The sequence below is a fragment of the Panthera tigris genome, chromosome B1 (genome assembly GCF_018350195.1).
Source record: "Panthera tigris isolate Pti1 chromosome B1, P.tigris_Pti1_mat1.1, whole genome shotgun sequence".
Taxonomy (NCBI): domain Eukaryota; kingdom Metazoa; phylum Chordata; class Mammalia; order Carnivora; family Felidae; genus Panthera; species Panthera tigris.
This window is the reverse complement of record NC_056663.1, coordinates 101,794,905-101,815,148: the sequence shown is the minus strand read 5'-3', so window position 1 is coordinate 101,815,148 and position 20,244 is coordinate 101,794,905. Positions and strand designations below refer to the sequence as shown.

The 20,244-nt window shown below is 37.6% G+C and overlaps 1 protein-coding gene across 2 annotated transcripts in view; it reads right to left on the bottom strand.

Moving 5' to 3' along the window:
• Positions 1-20,244, bottom strand: part of TRPC3 (transient receptor potential cation channel subfamily C member 3) — a 72,314-nt gene that overhangs the window by 29,250 nt on the left and 22,820 nt on the right. For both annotated transcript variants that reach the window (XM_042982686.1, XM_042982687.1), the window contains exons 3-7: positions 17,826-18,014; positions 8,941-9,105; positions 5,991-6,207; positions 4,345-4,578; positions 1,788-2,052 (exon numbers count right to left, since the gene is read on the bottom strand). In XM_042982686.1, coding sequence (XP_042838620.1) covers positions 1,788-2,052; positions 4,345-4,578; positions 5,991-6,207; positions 8,941-9,105; positions 17,826-18,014 — 1,070 coding nt within the window. The remainder of the gene's footprint in view (positions 1-1,787; positions 2,053-4,344; positions 4,579-5,990; positions 6,208-8,940; positions 9,106-17,825; positions 18,015-20,244) is intronic.

Genomic DNA, 20,244 nt, shown 5'->3' with positions numbered 1-20,244 from the left:
TCACCTACTTTTATCCTTTAAATGAATTTTGCCAACCGAATTTGGCTGCTTTTGGCATATAACCAAGTTGTATTCACTGATACGTGAACCACAAAAATAATCCTTAAACGATTACACATGTAGAATTCCATTACAAAGGAAGGTTCAAAAGTAAGTCCTTTTTCCAAAAAAAGATTTATGGAAACAGTGCTGGTTTTGATTTGTTGTAACAGATTCTAAACAACAATTCCATAGATTTATAGGTTTTAGCACTAGTTTATTTACTCATGCCATCATTCAACAAATATTGATGGAACACCTATCATGTTCTAGAAATTGTGCCACACCCTTATGAGGCTAAACAGAAAGATTCCTATTTCTATATAGTTGGTGTCTATTACAAAACAGTTCATTGTGTGATTTTATAGCATAGATGGTAGCAGGAGACTGAGAAAAACTATAACCTCTTTGTTCCCACCATTACTTTAACAGTGTCCCCAAATTCTGACTCCTTCCTCTTGCTCTTGTTGCAAACCTTCTCTCCTCTAACTTCAAGAATATCGATTCCTGTGAATACGTATGTGTGGGAGGAGGCAGACAGTAAAACAGGAGAGGACACTGGCAGTGCCTGAGCTCTTACCTTGGGCAAGAGTCTTCAAATAAATGACCTTACATAATCCTCACAATAACCCGGTTCAAACCTTATTGTGTTTATTTTAAAAATAAGGGAACTAACACAGAGGAGTGCTGAGTAACTTAACCAAAGGCCGCAGCTAGAAAATAGCAGAGATAATGCATCCATATCCAGGTCTGCCTGATTGCTAGCCTAGAATCCTTCCACTTTATCAAGTTGCCATGTGTTCACACAAAACAGTGAAGACAATGTGTTGTAGAAATGAGTTCTTAAAGGCTCACAGGGGTGGCACTATGTGTAGGATATCTCCATCCCTCCCCTACTGGGTTCAAACAGAATTTTTTTTTTTCATTACAATAAAGTGAGTTTCCGTTCTCTTCTACCCCCAAGACTTGCTCTGTATTAACTATGTGAAAAAATCATTTCCAAACAATTTAGATGTCTGGAAGGGCTTGATGTTCTATTTTAGTCTACAGGGAACTTATTGAAGGTCTAGATTCTTTCTAGCTGTGGCATTACAGGATACAAAGGGAGACAGGGAGGGCTAATGATCTCCCTACCTTGAAGGACTACAGTACAAAGGGAGGACCCACATGCAGGGTTAGGGGATCTCACAACTGGATGTCTCTCTGCTGAGGGAACTTAAAGGGACAATGACTAAGGAAGTTTAATCAAGGAAGACTTCACAGGCAAGGTGAGTCTCCGATGTAGAAACAAGTGTGACCACAGGAAGGAAGTGATACTAGTGAGTTGTACAACATTTAGCTGTAATTTCTTCTTACTCAACTCCTTTGTACTGATTAATGATACATTAAAATAAAGGCCAGTGCTTTCTTTTTTGAATAGTAATGACTACAAATTACTGAAACTAAATTTAATGTCATACATAATGTAATAGATGTCCAGTATTAAAAATCTGCTGACCAATTCTCTTAAAATAGTCAGCTTCATCTAGGATTTTTCCAAATTTTGATTCTGTTCTGTGGTCCCTTACTAAACTCAAAGAAATGAGCCTTTAGGGCAATGTAATCATGCATAAGCACTGTTTTTCAATGGATAGTTTTGCTCTTAAAAACATCTTTATTATGATTATTGAATTTGTGGTGTGTTTGATTCATCTAGATTTGTTAGACATTTTCCTCATCAAACCTTTTTTCGAAGATGTTTTACTTACGTGGTAAAAGCAGCATTTACTTTAGCCCCAAGGTAGTAAGAATAAAGTATGAACATGCCAATCATAAAGGCAAGAAACACCATAATAAAGAGGACCATGAACTTGAATATATCCTTCACAGTCCTTCCAAGAGAGATCTGTAAGGGGCCAAAGCTCTCATTTGCAGGGAGGATATATGCGATCCGAGAGAAACTGAGCACAACAGCAATGGCGTAGAGGCCTTCAGATATGATCTGAGGGTCAGAAGGGAGCCATTTATCTCTGGCTAGAAAAAGAGAGAGAGATATCAGAAATGGGACTTTTTTTCATTGCAATCTACAAAATAAATACCTTAAATAGGATCTATTTTGTAGGAAGGTGGTTTTTATCTCAGTTGAAACTACTCTAGATTTAATTAACTGTCTGGGCATTATTTTTATGTTTAAACCAGAAGCATATGAATTCTACACCCACATGGAGTCTTTTAATCTAATAAACATGATTATGAAGATACTAAACCTGCTCCACATTGAGTAGAAACAGAGTCAAGTGCAAAAGATAAAGAAAGAAGTTAAAACCCTTCATTAGACAAAGACTGTGTCCAGAATGACAAAACAACGGACTTGACTAATCTGTCTTCTCATATATGGACCAGCTATTTTGTCACCCTGTAGGCTCAGTTGGCACAAAACTTATTTTCCATATTTCATGGAGAAATTAGTTCATCTAACAGTTTATGCAAATAAAATGTTGTATTACAACAAGTGAGAATATCACTGAATCACAGTGGTGCTGTCAGTGTGATATCTGAGCAATATTACTTGTTCCTGTAAAATGTAAGATGCTATTGAGGTGCAAAAATTTTGGATATAGATTCTAAATGAAGACCCCACCACTTTCAAGGTCGTTTAGTAGGTTCACAGCAGACTGTTGGATACTCATTTCCCTGGAAGTTCAATGAAATAATATGTCGCTAATTTTGTGCAGTTACTCCCAGAAGAATGGATACATTGTAGATATTTCCAACAACAAAAATTAATGTTTATTGAATGTTTAATGTGTACTAGACACTGCGCTTTCCAGTGACTCTACGGATTTGATGTTATCATTATCGTTTTTTTAGAGATGCAGAAACCAAGACTTAAGGCTAAATCCTTGATCAAAATCATACACATAGTAAGGAGCGAATCCTGAATTCACTAATTTCCCTCCAGATTATAGTCATTAGATACACATGAATCAACCTAAATAAAGAGGTTACTGAAATAGTCAAGATATATATTACACAAGATACAATTTAAGCTAATTCTTTGATTATAAATGGTAATCATTTGCTCATTTGATCTGGTCTCCTTGGAATTAAAAAATCTTTGCTTGTTGACAACAAGACAATGTGTTTAAATTTCACAATGTGTGAAACATCCATCTTACATTTTGGAGCAGGCGCCCAGCCTTCTTCAGTTATGTTAACATGCCACTAGCACTTATCACAATATAAGCCTTAATTACACTTACAAAAAGTGATTCTTACAATCAGAACTCACTTAAACTCTGTGCCTGAGTTTCCTTATCATTAAAATAAGCGTTAGGCAATACATTTTTTTTAATATTTACTTATTTTGGGGGAGAGCACAAGCAGGAGAGGGGCAGATAGAGGGCAACAGAGGATCTGAAGCAGGCTCTGTGCTGATAGGCTGATAGTGGCAAGCCTAATGTGGAGCTTGAACTCACAAACTGTGAGATCATGACCTGAGCTGAAGTCAGATGCTCAACTGACTGAGCGACCCAGGTGCCCCCAGGCAATATATTTCTAAGGTTCTTTTCAGATTTAAGATTGTGCAACTACATGGAAATTTGCTAATCACACCTTTCCAGCCTGGCCTCAATGGAGGGAAGGCTAACATTGCTTACCATCGGTTTGTGCTGGGCAAGGAAGGCATCAGTATCCTTGCACCCTGAATATCAGCTGGGACCTCCCTGCTCTTCATGATACACAGAAGTTAGGCATGAATTCCCTTCCATATTGTGTTGAGGAGCAGGGTGTCCTCCCCAGTATTTCTGCCTGTTCCCCAGAGCTTACATTCCCATGCCACTTTAGCTCCTACTTCCTGCCTCTGCCAAATTTTCTTCACTCCACCTGTACAGCAGTTTAGTGCCTTTTGTTATTTTATCTCCTCCAGACCATGCACTCAGGTACTCATCTTCCACCCCGAGCGGTTTATCAAGCTATTTTTTCCCCTAATGAAGACAGTTTCATATCCTAAGAATATGTAAGAGTACTTATGTTGTTAGGCTTGAAGATAATTTTCTCTCACTTTGCAACACCTTCATTTTATAGGTTTGAGAACTGAGGCACAGAGAAGTAAGTTACCTCGAACAAAGTTATACACAGCAAGGGAGCTCCGTAGACTTGATATGAATCCAATTTTGTATAGTTCTAAAGCTCATGCTTTCTCCTCTGTTCATACACATTTAACACACATCTCACATTAAACATACTCTTATTGACATTTCCTTCCAAAATGTGGTTCCAGTACCCTTCCTGATGCATAAGAGGACCCTTCAGTTAATAACTTACCATAAGTGAAATACTGTATCTCTGGTGGAAGTGTAACTTCACTGAGGTCACTCTCTTGGACATAACTGTCCACATACTGTTGTGCTTTTGTTGCCTGAAGGAAAGCTAGAAATCTGGCTGTGAAAGCAGCAATGAAGATGGAAAGCATCCCAAAGTCCAGCACATTCCACAACTGCAAAATATATTCTCTAGGTCCTTCCAGCCAGAGCTCCTTACACTCAGACCACATCATTCCTGTCACACATGGAAGGTACAGGTTACATTTTATAGCTTAGACTAGCTTAGAGAAGCTGTTATTTTGTCCACTATCAGTCCCCACCTATAAAAAGCTCCATATATAAGGTACCATATCAGGCACCCTGAGGCCCTGGACAAAGTTAAATGGAGGAAAAATGTGCAAGTAAATAAGAATTAGAATTCGGAGAAACATAATTCTACACGTAGCATCAGAAATGGTGCGCACGCGCGCGCGCACACACACACACACACACACAGGAATATTACTTGGCCATAAAAACGAATGAGATGTTGGATTTGTAACAACATAGACTTAGAAAGTGTACACTAAGTGAAATAAGTGAGAGAAAGAGAAATACCATATGATTTCACTTACATGTGGAATCTAAAAATCAAATGAACAGCAACAATGAAAAGGCTCTTGGAAAAAAAAAAAAGGCTCTTGAATACAGAGAACAAAGTGGTGGCTGCCAGAGGGGAAGTAAGTGAAGGGATAGAAGAAATAAAGAGCAGTAGGAGGTACAAAGTTTTAGTTATAAAATAAATAAGCCATGGAGATGAAAAATACAGCACAGGGGATGTACTGTAATAACATTGTATGGTGACTACATTTATTGTGCTGAGCACAGAGTAATATGTAGACTTGTTAATTCACTATGTTGTACACATGAAACTAATACAACAGTGTATGCCAACTACACTTTACTAATAAAAATTTTTTAAAAAGAACTTTTGTGAGGTGAGGTAACCAGCATTCTGAAAATGGAAACTCTCCTAAAAAAGACCTCTGAAATGAAAGCCAAAAAAAATTTTTTTTGCAAAAAAATTTTTATTCATCAGCTAATGGCTACTAGATTATCTCACAAGTATTTCAATTAAATATTTGATCATCACAGGTCAGATTTTTAAAATTTACATTTATTCAATAACTGAAGTTAAACATGTGATATATTTATAATTGGGTTCATGTTAGTCGTCAAAATTTTTATTTAGTGGTAAGAGATAACTTTTAGTATTCAAATTATTCAATTATTTTGTTCTACTGCTTATCTTACAATGAGAATGTTGTCACCACATAATGCACAATAACATTTTAAATAAAAAAGGCAATCGGGGCACTTGGGTGGCTCAGTTGGTTAAGCTCCTGACTTCAGCTCAGGTCATGATCTCGTAGTTTGTGAGTTTGAGCCCCGTGTCGGGCTCTGTGCTGACAGCTCAGAGCCTGGAGCCTGCTTCAGATTCTGTGTCTCCCTCCCCCTGCCCCTCCCCTGCTTGTACTCACTCACTCTCTCTCTCTCTCTCTCTCTCTCTCTCTCTCAAAAATAAACAAACATTAAACAAAAAAAAGGCAATTGTTATATAGACACAATGTTTGGTAGAAATTAAAATACTTAACATAGAAAGCTTACCAAGAACCCAGACCATAATTAGCATCTCAGTCCAAGTGAACTGAGTGGTTTTCACCCTGAAGATCTGCTTGGGATAGTCAATAACAGTGATGTTTGGCAGCGTGGTGATGCCTTCGAACCTGTCTGAGGCATTGAACACAAGCAGGCCCAGGAAGATGATGAAAGAAGCAGCATGTGCCACAAACTTCATGAAAGGGCTTCGCAGAATTTTCCCCAGCTGTAGTACAACAAACAAACAGAAAGAAGACGAAGACGAGACTTTTATTTTGGAAATGTCAGCTTCTACTTACGAAAATTATTATACAGGGTAAAAGAAAAACAGATGAAATGAGAATAACTTCAAAATTCTGCCTCTGTTTGTGAAGAGCTATACATTATGAAAATCACTCCTTTTAGGGAATGCTGCCTCCAAGAATTATTTAAGAAGTCTTTAAGCTTCATTGTTTCTAAATATCCAATTTATCTTGGGGGGTAACACTGCATTCACAGAAGCATTTCTGAAAATCACAAGGCATATGCTGGTTATTCTTATTTTTCCACGAAAGACCACACAATCCATGTCTAGGTTTTGAGAGTCTAGGAAAAGAAACTCCAAATTGTAGTGCATATGCTTTATTGCTTTACAATTGAAATGTTATGAATTTAGAGACTCATTCATTATAGTTGAAACATTATGTGTTTGTAGCACATAACAAGGCCTTTGAATATTAAAAACCTTACTACTACAGAAGTAAATTTTAGTTCTCACTTGTAAGTCTTTTGAAATCGACTTGTACTTTGTATGATATGAAAAAGGCAGATAATATTAGAATCAAATAAATATTTTATGTACTATTACCTCAATAAGAAGGAGTTATACAATAATTAAAATCTCTAAGTAGGTTAACTTAATTAAGTCAGCCCTGAGTTTGGAAAATCATATAAATAGTACAAAAGCATGTCTGAAGTTCAGAGCATAATTATTTTAAGGTAACTCCTTTAAAGTCCCATGTGATATAATGTCCTTACAAGCCCCATGTTCTAGTAGAAATGAAAAACAATTCTGCCTGTCCCAAGGGCTTCTGTAGCCCAAGAAAAAGGTACATTTGGTTGATTTATCAAATAAGTTCTCTAGTCTACATACTCAGAACCAACTTTCAAACTCAGTCTGTGACCTTAAAAAGTACCAAGGCTCACATTTAAGAGACGGCAACTTCAAACAAATGTTTTTGCATGTCCAGAACCTTAATTTGATGTCAACAAATAACCGAAGAATGTTAAGCATTTCTGGAGTTGAACATGAATGCAGACAGACAAATGTCATATTTTCCATATTAGACATAGAAAAATAAACACCACATTTACATATTGCTGTGCTGTTCTGCAGCTGCAAAGAGGCACATTTGGGGTAGCTCATCCGTAGCACACAGTGATTTCTTGAGAGTTTCCAAATCTGTTTCTCATAAAGGCTGATCTTTTAAAACTTTAAAGAACACGAAAATAAAGCAGCATGCCTCTCGTGAAACTAGGATATACGTGGGGGATTCTTGCTATGTTGTCTTCGGTGGTATGTGGCAGGTATAAATGTGGGCTCCAGAAACAATTCTGTCCTTTCCCCTCTCTGGGGGACACAGAGTTCACTATACTATTAGCTGCACTTTTGTAAGTGAAGAGAAAAAAGGAATGGACTTCCATGTTTTCACTGATTAAGCTGTCCTAAGAGGCAAACACTTAGAAACATCAACTTTCCTATTCGTTTCCCTCAGAAAGGGAAATTATTTGTGTGGGAAATGATTTTTGCTTTGATGCATGCTCTCTTATCACTTACAGATTTTAGTCCTTAGTGCTTATGTATTTGAGGAATCGTAAGGTACTTTTCCATGATACAGAACAAAGGAACTTAGTCAACTCATCAAACCTGATCAAAATGACAAACTTTCTGCCTAAATTGCATGGGCAGCTCAACAATGAAATGAGATGGATGAATACATTCACACGTGTATGGTGCCTGCAGAGCAGGACTCACTCTGCCAGGAAGACTATGCAGCCAGAGAGGTGACGGATTTCCAGGATCATTGTAAGTGGCCTTGACTCATTTTTCCTGAAACTGCCTCTGATTTAAACAAAACCAGATCTCAGAATATAAAAGCAGGATTAAAAGGACCTCAAAACGGCTTATTCTCCCTGGCGGTGCCCTTTATTAACCTAATACAGATCCTGTTAGCATGACTAGTATGCCTTCCCATATCCTGTTCAGAGGATCTCTTAGGCACAATTAAACTGAGTCTATGCTAGCAAGTTGAGAGAGGGATGAAGATAGTGAACAAAGTGATTCAAGCAAACTAAACATAAACAATCTAAAAAATCCAAAGACCCCAAACCCAAATTCTACTTTTTTTTTTTTTTTTTTTTTTTTTTTTTTTTTTTTAAGAATCTTCTGAAGGAACAAAAGGCAGGGGGCTGGGGGGAACCTGGCATGCACTTTCTTGAATTCTTTAAATTAACACCACTGTTCGTGACTGTGCTTGATACACTGAGCCTCATATCTCTTGACAGGTTCCAATGAGTTGCCTTTCCAGTTCTCAGGTTAACTTCCTTGGCACCACCGCAACAGGACTGTTCTAAACGCAGGCCAACTCAGTTGACGCTCTTGATTTATTAAGCTGTCCACAGAATCAGCAAAAGTGCTACTTCACTCAAGCCGCTTTCCCTCTTGACCACCACGTGGATTTTACCTTAAGAGCCTAAGTATTATATGCCTTCAAATGTGATCTATTCCACAAGTACCAAATCCTTTTTCATCTCTTATTTGAATTGATTCAGTCATTAAAAAGCAGACCTTGTGTCCCTGAGTGCATTAACATTCAGGGTAAAACTGATAAGAGCCTTAAGTAGGAAGCTTTTTCCTTCTTCATCCCCAAAACACACGGCACACCAACCACAGAGGAAATGGATGTAGAAAAACATGTACCCTGCTGCAAGGTGCAATCCAGTAGCCGATGGCAAGAAATGGAAGGCCCAAGGCCACCACCAGCACAACCAGACACTTGATAGCTATGGTCTGTTCCCGCAAGCCTGAGAGGTTCTCATACCAGATTGTCAAGAGCTGCTGCTGGCAGTTGGGGTGAGCCACAAACTGTTGGCAGAAAGAGAGGGGGAGAAAGAGGTAGGTTACTATCATTAGGGATACCTCAACTACTGAATGCATAATCCTAAAGATATTAATGTACACTTTTCCAGAATATAGGCACTAGAGGGTTCTGGTAATATTTTCCTTTACCTTCCCTCCATTTTCCAAAATTGCTTCAGAACTAATAGTACTTAAGTGGAAACAAGAGCACAAAATTGATATCATCCTTAATCACATTTCTTTCTGATTGAAATTCTCCATAATACACAGATTCCTGTCCATAATCTGGGTGACATATGCTTTCCTTTGTGAAAATGTGTCCCATCTTGTTGTCTGCCAGCTTACTTATGTTCAGTTCAAAATGGAAAAGAATTGGCTTATATTAGACTATAGCTAAAAAAAGAAATGTGTTAAGTTTCATAAGTAATTCCTAAAGTGCTACATGTATGAAAAATATACATACATATACGTATGTACTATCACTGCAAACTGCAAAGATCTGCAAAAAGCCAATGAATCTGCAAGAATTCTGCTTGGTTCGCACTTACACTGCCTCCAGGCACTGGCAGCAAATGTCCCTTCCTTCCTATTTCAGTAATCTGTCCTCTTTTTATTGCTGCCTCTATCACAGGTTAAAAAAAAATTATCTCCAACAGTTCTTTTGTAACTACAATTGTAACCAGGAAAACTGAGCACATTATACTTACTTCAGCCCTGCCATTTTATTCTATTTTGTTGCCATCTGACTTTGCTAAATCATCTGCCAGCATCTATTCTGATGGACTGGGATTTTGCTAAAGTCCTGTCCTTGTTCAGGTAGCAAAATGTATTTGTAGTCAGGCTCATGTAAAAAGGTCCCTATCCTAACAGGTGCCCATTTGTGGCTGGATATGCCTGTCTTTGAATGGCCAGGTGCACTTTGCCCAAGCTTGGAGATTATTCAGGGTCATTCACAAATCAACTATGAGTGCCAGCTTACATATATTTTTAAAGAGTGTTTAGCAACGCAAAAATCAAGGTATCATTATCTTCTGAAAAACAGAACAATAACAATGAACCTGTTAAGAAGTACTCATGAAATGTTTTTACAAACTCTTAGAGGCAAGGAAGGCAGCTCAGTTCCTACTATGTGAAGGGTTCATCTTTGATCAAGTTCTAGTTAATGATCTTAATGATTCTTAGCAACTCCAGGCAATTCCTCAAGTTATTCGGCTAATTACCAATAAATACCACACCTATAAGGAAATTAATGGGTTTCCACTTACTGGTGTATTGTTTCCCATTAGCTCTTCTAATTAAAAAAAAATTAATAAAATTAAAAAAATAAAACCTCATCCCCCAGCGTAGACAGTAGAGATGCAATTTCCCCTAACCCCCCACTTTTGCCCCTATGTGCATTGCCCTCCGGGAAGTCCACTGATGATCACTCTGGTGACTGCTGTGCCACAGGGCACAAGGGGCTCTTGACACCTGCTGGCAGAAGTGGTAAGATGAATTTACAAATATTAGATTTGAAGTACTTCACTGAACTTATTTCAACAATACAAACTGGTAGGATTTGGGAGATTTAAAGTACTATAAAGAGGATGCTACCTTTTCTAGCTTAATGAGTTCAATGTGAAAAAGCAGATTTTACCTTAGAAGTTTCTTTCAATTCAATTATAAAAGTCCCAGGTCCTAAAGCTCACTGGTCATTGCTAGCTGCTAAGTCTGTATTAGAACTCCTTTCCAGACTCAAGATTCTGTTACTCTTTCAAAGTTCTGATTTTTGATCAATACAGTCATTATTTGAACTCATGATAAAATATGATCAAGGTTGAAAGCCCTGGAATCTTTGTGACAACTTTCTAGGATTCTTGTTGAGAACTTTGCCAAACTTCCACTTCTGCCCCTGTACTCTACTGAATCATTTCCTTCCTGCTTTACCCCTCCTTCTGTGTTAAATCCTTATCCCCTCTGAGTTCCTAAATGTACCATTCATTCATTCACTCTTCAAAATGTTGTAAGCTCTTCCTATGAATCAGGCACTCTGTTAGGCATTTGGTAGAAGAAGGTGAAAATGGAAGCATCAGTGCACATTAAGTGATTAGGGATTCCTGTTCTACAGCACACAGTAAGCTCTCCATAAATGTGGGGAAAAAATGGAGACAGACTTCTTATGCTTGCCAAGATAAATAATCAACATTTAAAATAGTACTAATTTGAGGGGCACCTGGGTGGCTCAGTCGGTTAAGCCTCCAACTTCATCTCAGGTCATGATCTCACGGTTTGTGGGTTCAAGCCCTGCATCAGGCTCTGTGCTGACAGCTCGGAGCCTGGAGCCTGCTTCCAATTCTGTGTCTCCTTCTCTGCCCCTACCCCACTTGTGCTTTCTGTCTCTCAAAAATAAATAAACATTAAAAAACTAAAAAAACTAAAATAATACTAATTTGAAAGTTGGAGGGTTTACATTTGGACAGATGCAAATAAAAAGCAGTCCTATGACTCCAGCTAGGCTCAGCTTAGGATGGGGAACAGTGCATTCAGAGAAATCTACAGTGGAGATGATATCATCAAATTAGATTGTCGCTTAGGAAGTCAACATGCACTTTTTTATAGGCCAAGGCTTTCTGCAGGACAGAAAATCCCTATGAAGTTAAGAGACAGGTGGACATGTACCCATGTAAAATTGATGGACAAATTTCCCTTTTGAGTGTCCGGCCTTTCTTTCTTAGGTTTTAACCTCTTAAGGACAAAAATATTAATGTTGCAATATGGCTTCCTCTCCTTGCTCCTCCTCCTCCAGTTAATCTTCAACTTTGAAGATGTGCTTTATGGCATGAATTACATTGTATAAGGGTTATACAGCCCTTAAAGACTTGGTGGAAATCAATCATTCCCATATGGTATTATATAATGATCAATATTTGACCCATTGTGACTTGTACAATATAGTACAAAACCCTAATATATGTTAAATATTAGCCAAAACTGTGGTGTCTGCAGTTTAGTTGTCACACTTTAAAATTCAGCTTAAAGGTATATTTCCTATATTATTAATTCTACTCTCTTCTTGAGATAGTAATACACCAGCCTATGGTATCTGTTCATTCCTTTCAATTCACAAGAAAATACAAATGGATATTTTCCTCTAATAATTTAAAATCCTAATGCAAGTACACAAGGAACATTTTTAAAAAATAATAAAATCAATACAACAGTAACAAGTGAGGGCAAAAGAGTTAATCCCTCTAGGAGATGAGTTTTTCTCTTTTCAATGACTTCAAAATAGGGCAGTGACCTTTATCTCTTAAAATTGTTTACCTTCTAAAAAAACCTCTTGTGCTGTCAGTCCAGTCATAGCCAGTTGGATAAAATTTGTATGCTATTTCCCAACTTCAGTGGACCAGCAAATTGAAATCATTACAAAAATAATGCCTTTATTTGAGGTGTTCTGATTTAAAGGGAGAATGCTTGACACATAAGAAAATCTCAATCTTTCAATGGAACAAAACTATTGTAGCATTGAGAACAAACATTTTTTTCCCGTGCCAAATGACTAACAGATTGTAAACTGAACCAGTAATCAGGGCAGGTTAATGGAAAACCATGAGATAATTTTCAACTTAAAAAAAATTTCATGTTACATTGTCTTATTATCAAATCAGCCTTTACAAGAACTATCTTCATGGAAATACTGTTGTACAAAAACATGTTAGGAACACTCTGTTTTTGTTTTTAATGACATTGTTGAAGGCACAGTTCATACAATTTAAAATGCTGCTGTGAATAAAAGCTACATCATTCAATTTCTTTTTAAAGTTTTTTGAGTTGTGAAATACAAACTGAAAACTTACAGTGTGTAAGTTTTCTGGATTTTGAACCCACTGAGTGCACAATATTCTGTTCTTTCTCAGTGCTGGGCACAAACCTGGCCAAGAGGCTATACAGTGTGGGATTCAGGACAGGCTGGCCAGCACCTGCACCGCACCCAAGGTCTCTGCAGGATATTTAGCATTCTCATTGCAATGCTCAATGTTTGGAATTAAGGAAACCACACTTTCTTCATTCATAGTGGATAATTTTATGTGTATATGTTGCTGCAAGTCTCTCTTTTTTAATGTTTTGAGAGAGAGAGAGAGAGTGCACACACGCATGTGCAAGTAGGGGAGGAGTAGAGAGACAGGGGGATAGGGGATCTAAAGAGGGCTCCATGCTGACAGCAGAGTCCAATGTGGGGCTCAAATTCATGAACTGGAAGATCATGACCTGAGCCGAAGTCAGACACTCACTGACTGAGCCACCGAGGCACCACCATGTGTCTCTTTTCTAGGTGATGTTTCTATAGTTAAATCTAATCCCACCATGGAGAAAATAAGAGCAAAGAAGAAGTCAGGAAATTCTCTTTCTCAACAGCATGGTTTTCCAGATCGATAGTCTATCAACTTCTAGTATCCTTTATCTTTGTCAAGGACTTTCTTAGAATAGCTTAGTAAAGCTCTCATTATTTCTATTGAGGGAAGGGATTGATGTTCATCCTCAAGTTGCAGAGAAGACAGAGGTAAAGGCAGAATTAAAACACAGAGCTTTTAGGGGTGCCTGGGTGGCTCAGGTCATGAACTCATGGCCCGTGGGTTCGAGCCCCACATCAGGGTCTGTGCTGACAACTCAGAGCCTGGAGCCTGCTTCGGATTCTGTACATCCCTGCCTCTTTGCCTCTCCCCCGCTCATGCTCATGCTCTGTTTCTCTATCTCAAAAATAAATTAGAACATAAAAAAAAAAAAACAACTCAGAGCTTTTTGGGAAAGGTAAATAATCCATTATTCAAACGGGAAAATGACATTTTTGTCTAAAAGTTAATTTTCTTGTACTCATTTCAAAAAATTTCATCTTTTGATCTATTCCATTCTCTTTTGTAGAGTAACATGGGTAGCTCTACAAACAGTAATAAAATTTACTATCTTTCCAGTTTTATTATTTACCTTAGAAACTCCTCAGAAATGATTCTGAGATGAATGATCTATAAATCCATTCCCTGATAGAGAACACATTATTATTTGCTCCCCACTAGTTGCATAAGATTGCCCATTTCACCAAAAGAATTGAGAGTATGAATTTTCTATTCTTTAATAATTTGAGAGAGGGGAAATGGTATTTGTATATTAGGATGCATTTATTACTAGAGGGTTTAAAATTTTTAATTTTTTTTTAACATTTATTTATTTTATTTTTGAGACAGAGAGAGACAAAGCATGAATGGGGGAGGGTCAGAGAGAGGGAGACACAGAATCTGAAACAGGCTCCAGGCTCTGAGCTGTCAGCGCAGAGCCCGACGCGGGGCTCGAACTCACGGACCGCGAGATCATGACCTGAGCCGAAGTCGGCCGCCCAACCGACTGAGCCACCCAGGCGCCCCGAGAGTTTAAAATTTTTAAATAGGCTTGCTATCCATTTAAATTTTCTGTGAATTGCCTATTCATGCCCTTTGCTTATTTTTCTATAGGGCTCTAGAAATTTTTCTTAAAAATTTGTATGAGCTCTTTGTAGATTATCAATCCTTGACAAGTCAGAATTGAGAAATTATACCTTTCTCACTTTGCTCTTTTTTATGATCTTTCTGTGTACAGAGGTTTTAAGTTGTATGTGGTTAAATTGTTTACACTTTTGCTTTGTTATTTCTTCAACTGCTTTCATATTAGAAAGTTCTTTCTCCCATAAATATTAAATTCATGTTCAGATCTCTCCCATTCAGGTCTTCCATATTTTCATTTTCTTGACTAACTGCCATCGAGCTCTCTAAGGCCTGGGTAACCTCGTGGTGTGATTCCCAGGGAAGACTGAGCTCTGGGAACTATGAGGCCAGAAAGAAGCCAGTAATCCCAGACCCAGAGCTGGGAGGAGATCTTGAGCACATAGCAAAAGAGACTTTGAGTCTCTTATGGGAAACAGCTGTTACAAAAAACTAGTTTCCTTGGTGGAATTATGAGTTGATTTGAATATAAATTTATTATGTTATCAAGAGGGAAAAACATAACATATATTTTGAAATCCCAATGCCTTGCATGTAGCTGTAGACTACCTCAGTGTCAGTAGGGTTCACACATCATTGTAACCCAAGAAGTGGTTTTACTTAGGAACCAGAAATGAGATAAAGGAAAAAGGAAGCACCAGCAGGGATGGGCATCTTTTCTCTTTGCTAAATGGAGACATGTAAATGTTGAGTGAAGAATGAAGGACATCTTGGAGAGAGAAAAAGAAAGGGAGAAGTGGGGCTTTGGGGGACATTCTAGAATAAATTTTTGTATACATTAATTGAGTGAAGCTTCTAAGTCAAAAAGTTGAATCAATACTCCCTTTATATCACAAAACAAATGAACCCAGAAATACCTGCAAAGCCCTAAATATCCTTTCAGTTTCAAATGCACTTTTTGTTGTTTCCTGGCAGTAGCTGACTGATAGCAAATTTATTATTAATGACACCTCATACATAATAAGCTATACATCAATTTATTTAAAATTAACATGCCAGGAAGACATTCACTGTCTCAAGACAGTTTGGTTCAAAGAAGCCCATCTACAGATGAGCTGTCTCTGCTAATATGACACTTTCAAAGCAATGATAAAGAACCAGTGACAACTGAAATCAATTTTCTCCTCTCAGGTGCTAAAGAAAAGAGATGTGTACTTTAAGATTTGTGAATAAATGTCCAGACAGTTTTCTAAAAATGGTTTAATATTAATCTTATTCAGTATTATCTTTTTTCCTTCAATATAGCAAAACCTCAACTAGCAAGAATTCTCTAGAGAAAGACAAATACCAAATGATTTCATTCATATGTGGAGTTTAAGAGACAAAACAAACAAGCAAAGGGAAAAAAGAGAGAGAGGAAAACCAAAAAACAAACTCTTAACTATAGAGAACTGATGTTCACCAGAGGGGAGGGTGGGGGGGATGGTTAAAATAGGTGATGGGGATTAAAGAGGGCACTCCTCATAAGCATAAGTGGGTGTTGTACGTAAGTGTTGAATCCCTAAATTATACACTGGAGCTAATATAACACTGTGTGTTAACTGGAATTAAAAATAAAAACTAAAAAAAAAAAAAAGAAAGAAATGCTCTAGGAGGAAGGCAGTCGAGCCAATTTACTTTTAACTGATAATTCCTTGAAAAGTTATTTTACATCAGTATTAACTAAGAATCTTCACATTTCCCTGTCTTTTTAAGTTGAGGAGAGATCTGTGGTTAATAGCTGGCTAAAACCTTGTGAACACTAGATGTGGAAGTTCTCCACTTTGTGGAGTGTGCACACACACACAGAGAAAAGGAAAGAGAGAAAGATCTCCTCATGCTCACTTACTGCTAGGGTGCCAGTACATGCCTAGGTTCCACAGGTCAGAGGCACATGTGCAGACCTGAGTTCTGGGCCTGGTTCTGAGTAAGGTTTCCGGAAGCACAGCTTAGATAAGCTTGTTCTTCCACCTCCCCCGGTGAATCTGTGAGTCTCCTCATATCCCTTACTTTCGGCCTAAATTGGCTATAGTCTGCTACAATGGACTGGAACAAACACAATGAACATGAAATTTGTGTTTGATGACTAAAGCTAAACTTGCTTAAGAGTCATCATCCTGAGAATGAATTTTCATAATGTAGAGATGTTACTAGCTCATACATGTTGAATAATCACCATGTACTATACCTGTGCTAATTACGTGCATTAGCTCTTATAATCATCAAACAACCGAAAACGTAGTTGCTATTGTGGTCCCTACTTCACTAATAAGAAGACTGAGGCTTGGCCTGGTTGGGTGACTATCCCATGGTCACATAGGGAACACGTGGTTAACTCAGGACTTGAACCCCTGCAAACTGGCTCCAGGGCCTGCCCTCTTAAGCACCATGCACAGAGGACAGAACATTCAGTGATACATGATTAACCAGTTCATAAAATCAGATCTATTCCTGTTAACAGCTTACTTTTGGTGATTTATCAGTTCTCTTAAAATACAACATATATATGTGTGTGTGTGTCTGTATAATTATTTATCTAATATATAAAAGCTGTTAGATTCTAGATAACTGAGATTTTTATTACAGTAAAACATCATAGCTACAATTTTCATGGATTATTTAAAAGCCCCATACAAGCAGCAAATACATACACTTAAGTTTATTTGAAATACCAGAGTAAAAAAGTAATCATAAATCTTATTTCTGGTATTCACAGCTGTGTGACCTTAGACATAACATTTAAGTTTGGCAAACCTCAGTTTCCTTGTAGAAAAGAAATCTCATCATCTATTTTACCTATTATAGGGGAATTGGATAACATAGGCTTGTCACAAGGATTAGCATGACAGTGTAACAGTGCCTTACAAAAATGTATACAAATAACATTTTATTATTTTTAATTGCATTACGAGTGGTTCACAAAATTCTTTTGCATGTCTTAATCCACTGAAATTGCATCAAAACCCTGAGACGGGTAAGAGGTATGATCCTCCTTTTATAGGAGAAAATTGAAGTTTAGAGAAGGTTTATGACTTATTCAAGGTCTTGCAGCAGACAAAAAGTGGAAAGGATCACAGAAGCTAGATATTTGACTCACAACTTTACCACATTTCACTCAATCTCTTTCATGAAGAAAAAAAAAATCTATTATCAGTAACATTTATTTTTATTATTTAAAAAAATTTCCTGGGATTATGGCATAGTTGATATGGTGCTGGATAAAAGTAGGCCACTTACCTTTTTGACTTCATACTTAATAGCAAGTTTGACACGACTCAGTGAAGCTTTATGCCTGTGTACCTCTAGGGGCTCTGCTGATTCCAGATCTCCATTCAGAATGGCTTCTACCTCTTCTGAGTCTCGGCAAAGATCCAGCACACCCACTACAAAGTCTTTACATTGCATGGAGAGCTTCCGGTAGTCATTCTAAGAATGAGAGGTTTAAATTCAAGGAGTTTGTTTTAATTCAATGAAAAGTATTTAGAGTTTTTGCGAATTACAAAAAAAGGTCCCTTCTTCTGGGTAGAATTGTCGGTTAGATACAGGCCGGATTTGCCCCCATACACCCTCTTAGCCAATACCTTCCGCAACCCGCCCAACCATATCAGACAGCTCTGTGAATGGTATGCACGTTGGTCCCTGGCTTGTATTAAGAGATGTTGGCTAAATGCTAATGCTGACAGAGCAAAGGATCAAAAAGACTTCGAGCTCTCTTATGCAGATAAACAATAGTTTCCTTAAAGCTGAAACAAAACAATTCCTGTTATGAAAATTGGTTTAAATGGTAAATTTTCTAAGGCGGCAATCTGATACAGAAGATGGACTATATGTGAAAATCATTTGTTCAGTTTATACCATCCCTTGCCTTGCTGGGGACACAGCTTCTCAAAGCGTAATCCTCAAACCAGCGGCGGCAAGAGCACCTGGACATGTGTGAGCAATGTCAATTCTCTGACCCCATCTCAGATGTTCCTATTTAGAAACTGAAGAAAGAGCTCAGCAATCTGTGTAAACACGCTCTCCATGTGTTTCTGATACACATTTACATCTGAGGACGACTGATTTATAGTGAATGTAAAGAGATGGACAGGAGCCAACCTGGAGAGGAGGTATTTTTCCTTGTTTGTCTGAAGGGCACATTATCATGTCCTGCAGAACTGGAAGGAGAGAAATGTCTGATTATATGTAATTGAATTCTCAAGGGTTGCAGAATACCAATACCTGAGAGAAAATTTCCAGGCCACTGGAACTAACACCTTGCTAAAAATAATCTGTGAATCTTTAATTTCATTAGCATATTTATATAGCGCCATGGACTGGTATAAGGAAGTCACTTGGCAGCATTTCCTGTTACCTTCTGAATGGAGTTCTATTTCTGGCCCCTTGGTTCCAGTCAAGGTATCAATGACCATCTCTTGGGAAAGCATCTTACTTTCAGAAACCCCAGTTCCACCTCTATGGCTTTCACTAAGTTTTAGCCCATTAAGAAAGTTAACCAGATGATAATTTAATTTGGCACACTTGAGGAAAATAGAATTCTTCAATATGTTCTGAGATACTGTAAATGTCTAATAACTAAGTAATCTTAGCATAGCAGTATTTCTGGGCTTCCCAAAATCCTACTGAAAAAAAAAAAGACATGAAGAATTTGAATTTTTTCCCTCAAATACACAATTGATTTCATGGGCAAAAATCACATCACCAACTAAAAGAAGAAAGACTGTTTAAAGGCTACATAGACTATAATAGTTTCCATTTCAGATATCAGAAATTCAGATAAGGAACAGTTACAGTTAATCCTTTTCCCCTAATAAGAGAATAAAATGAATAAAACTTCAATCTTTGGTTTCCATTCAAGTTGGTACCATGCAACTGATAAAATTAATAAAACATTCAGTCTCTGGTTTCTATGCAGAATGTCAGTTAAATATCCATCTGACTTTCATTCCTGAAAGACTAATGAAATATTTTATTATAGCACCCAGAAGTATTAAATCCATGTCTGTTTCCATATAAAGCTTCCCTTTTAACACATTTTTTTTTTTAGATGAAATTTCCTCATGTTACTCTTCAGTTCAGACTGTTCTGTAAGATTTGGAGCAACATTGGATGACCATTTCTTCACTGATAGAAAAAAGAGAGACTATTTCAATGCTTGAAGAAACTTAATAACTGCTTCTGTAGTAATACATAAACCATAACTCATTGTTTTTAAAAATCATAATCTGGGGTGCCTGGGTGGCTCAGTCAGTTAAGTACCTGACTTTGGCTCAGGTCACGATCTCAGTTCTAATTCATACTTTCTGGGTCGGAGGCCTGCGTGTCTCTCTGTCAGCACAGAGCCCACTTGGGATCCTCTGTCTCCCTCTCTCTGTCAAAAATAAACATTAATTTTTTTTTAAATCATAATCTATAAATTGTCTCATCTTAAAGTCGTGTGGTTTGTTCACATCCACTGAAACATCAGTGAAGAAACAAAAACTGGTAATCATACAAGTTGCAAAAACAACACTTTGTCTTCCTAACAATGTAAACATTTCCTGCTCGAAGAAGTGTATTGCCCAAGTGCGGAAAATAATCACAGCTGGAGATAATGAGAATTTCTTTTATTGTGGTCATGGGATACCACTTTATCAATATATGTGGGGCTCCCAGG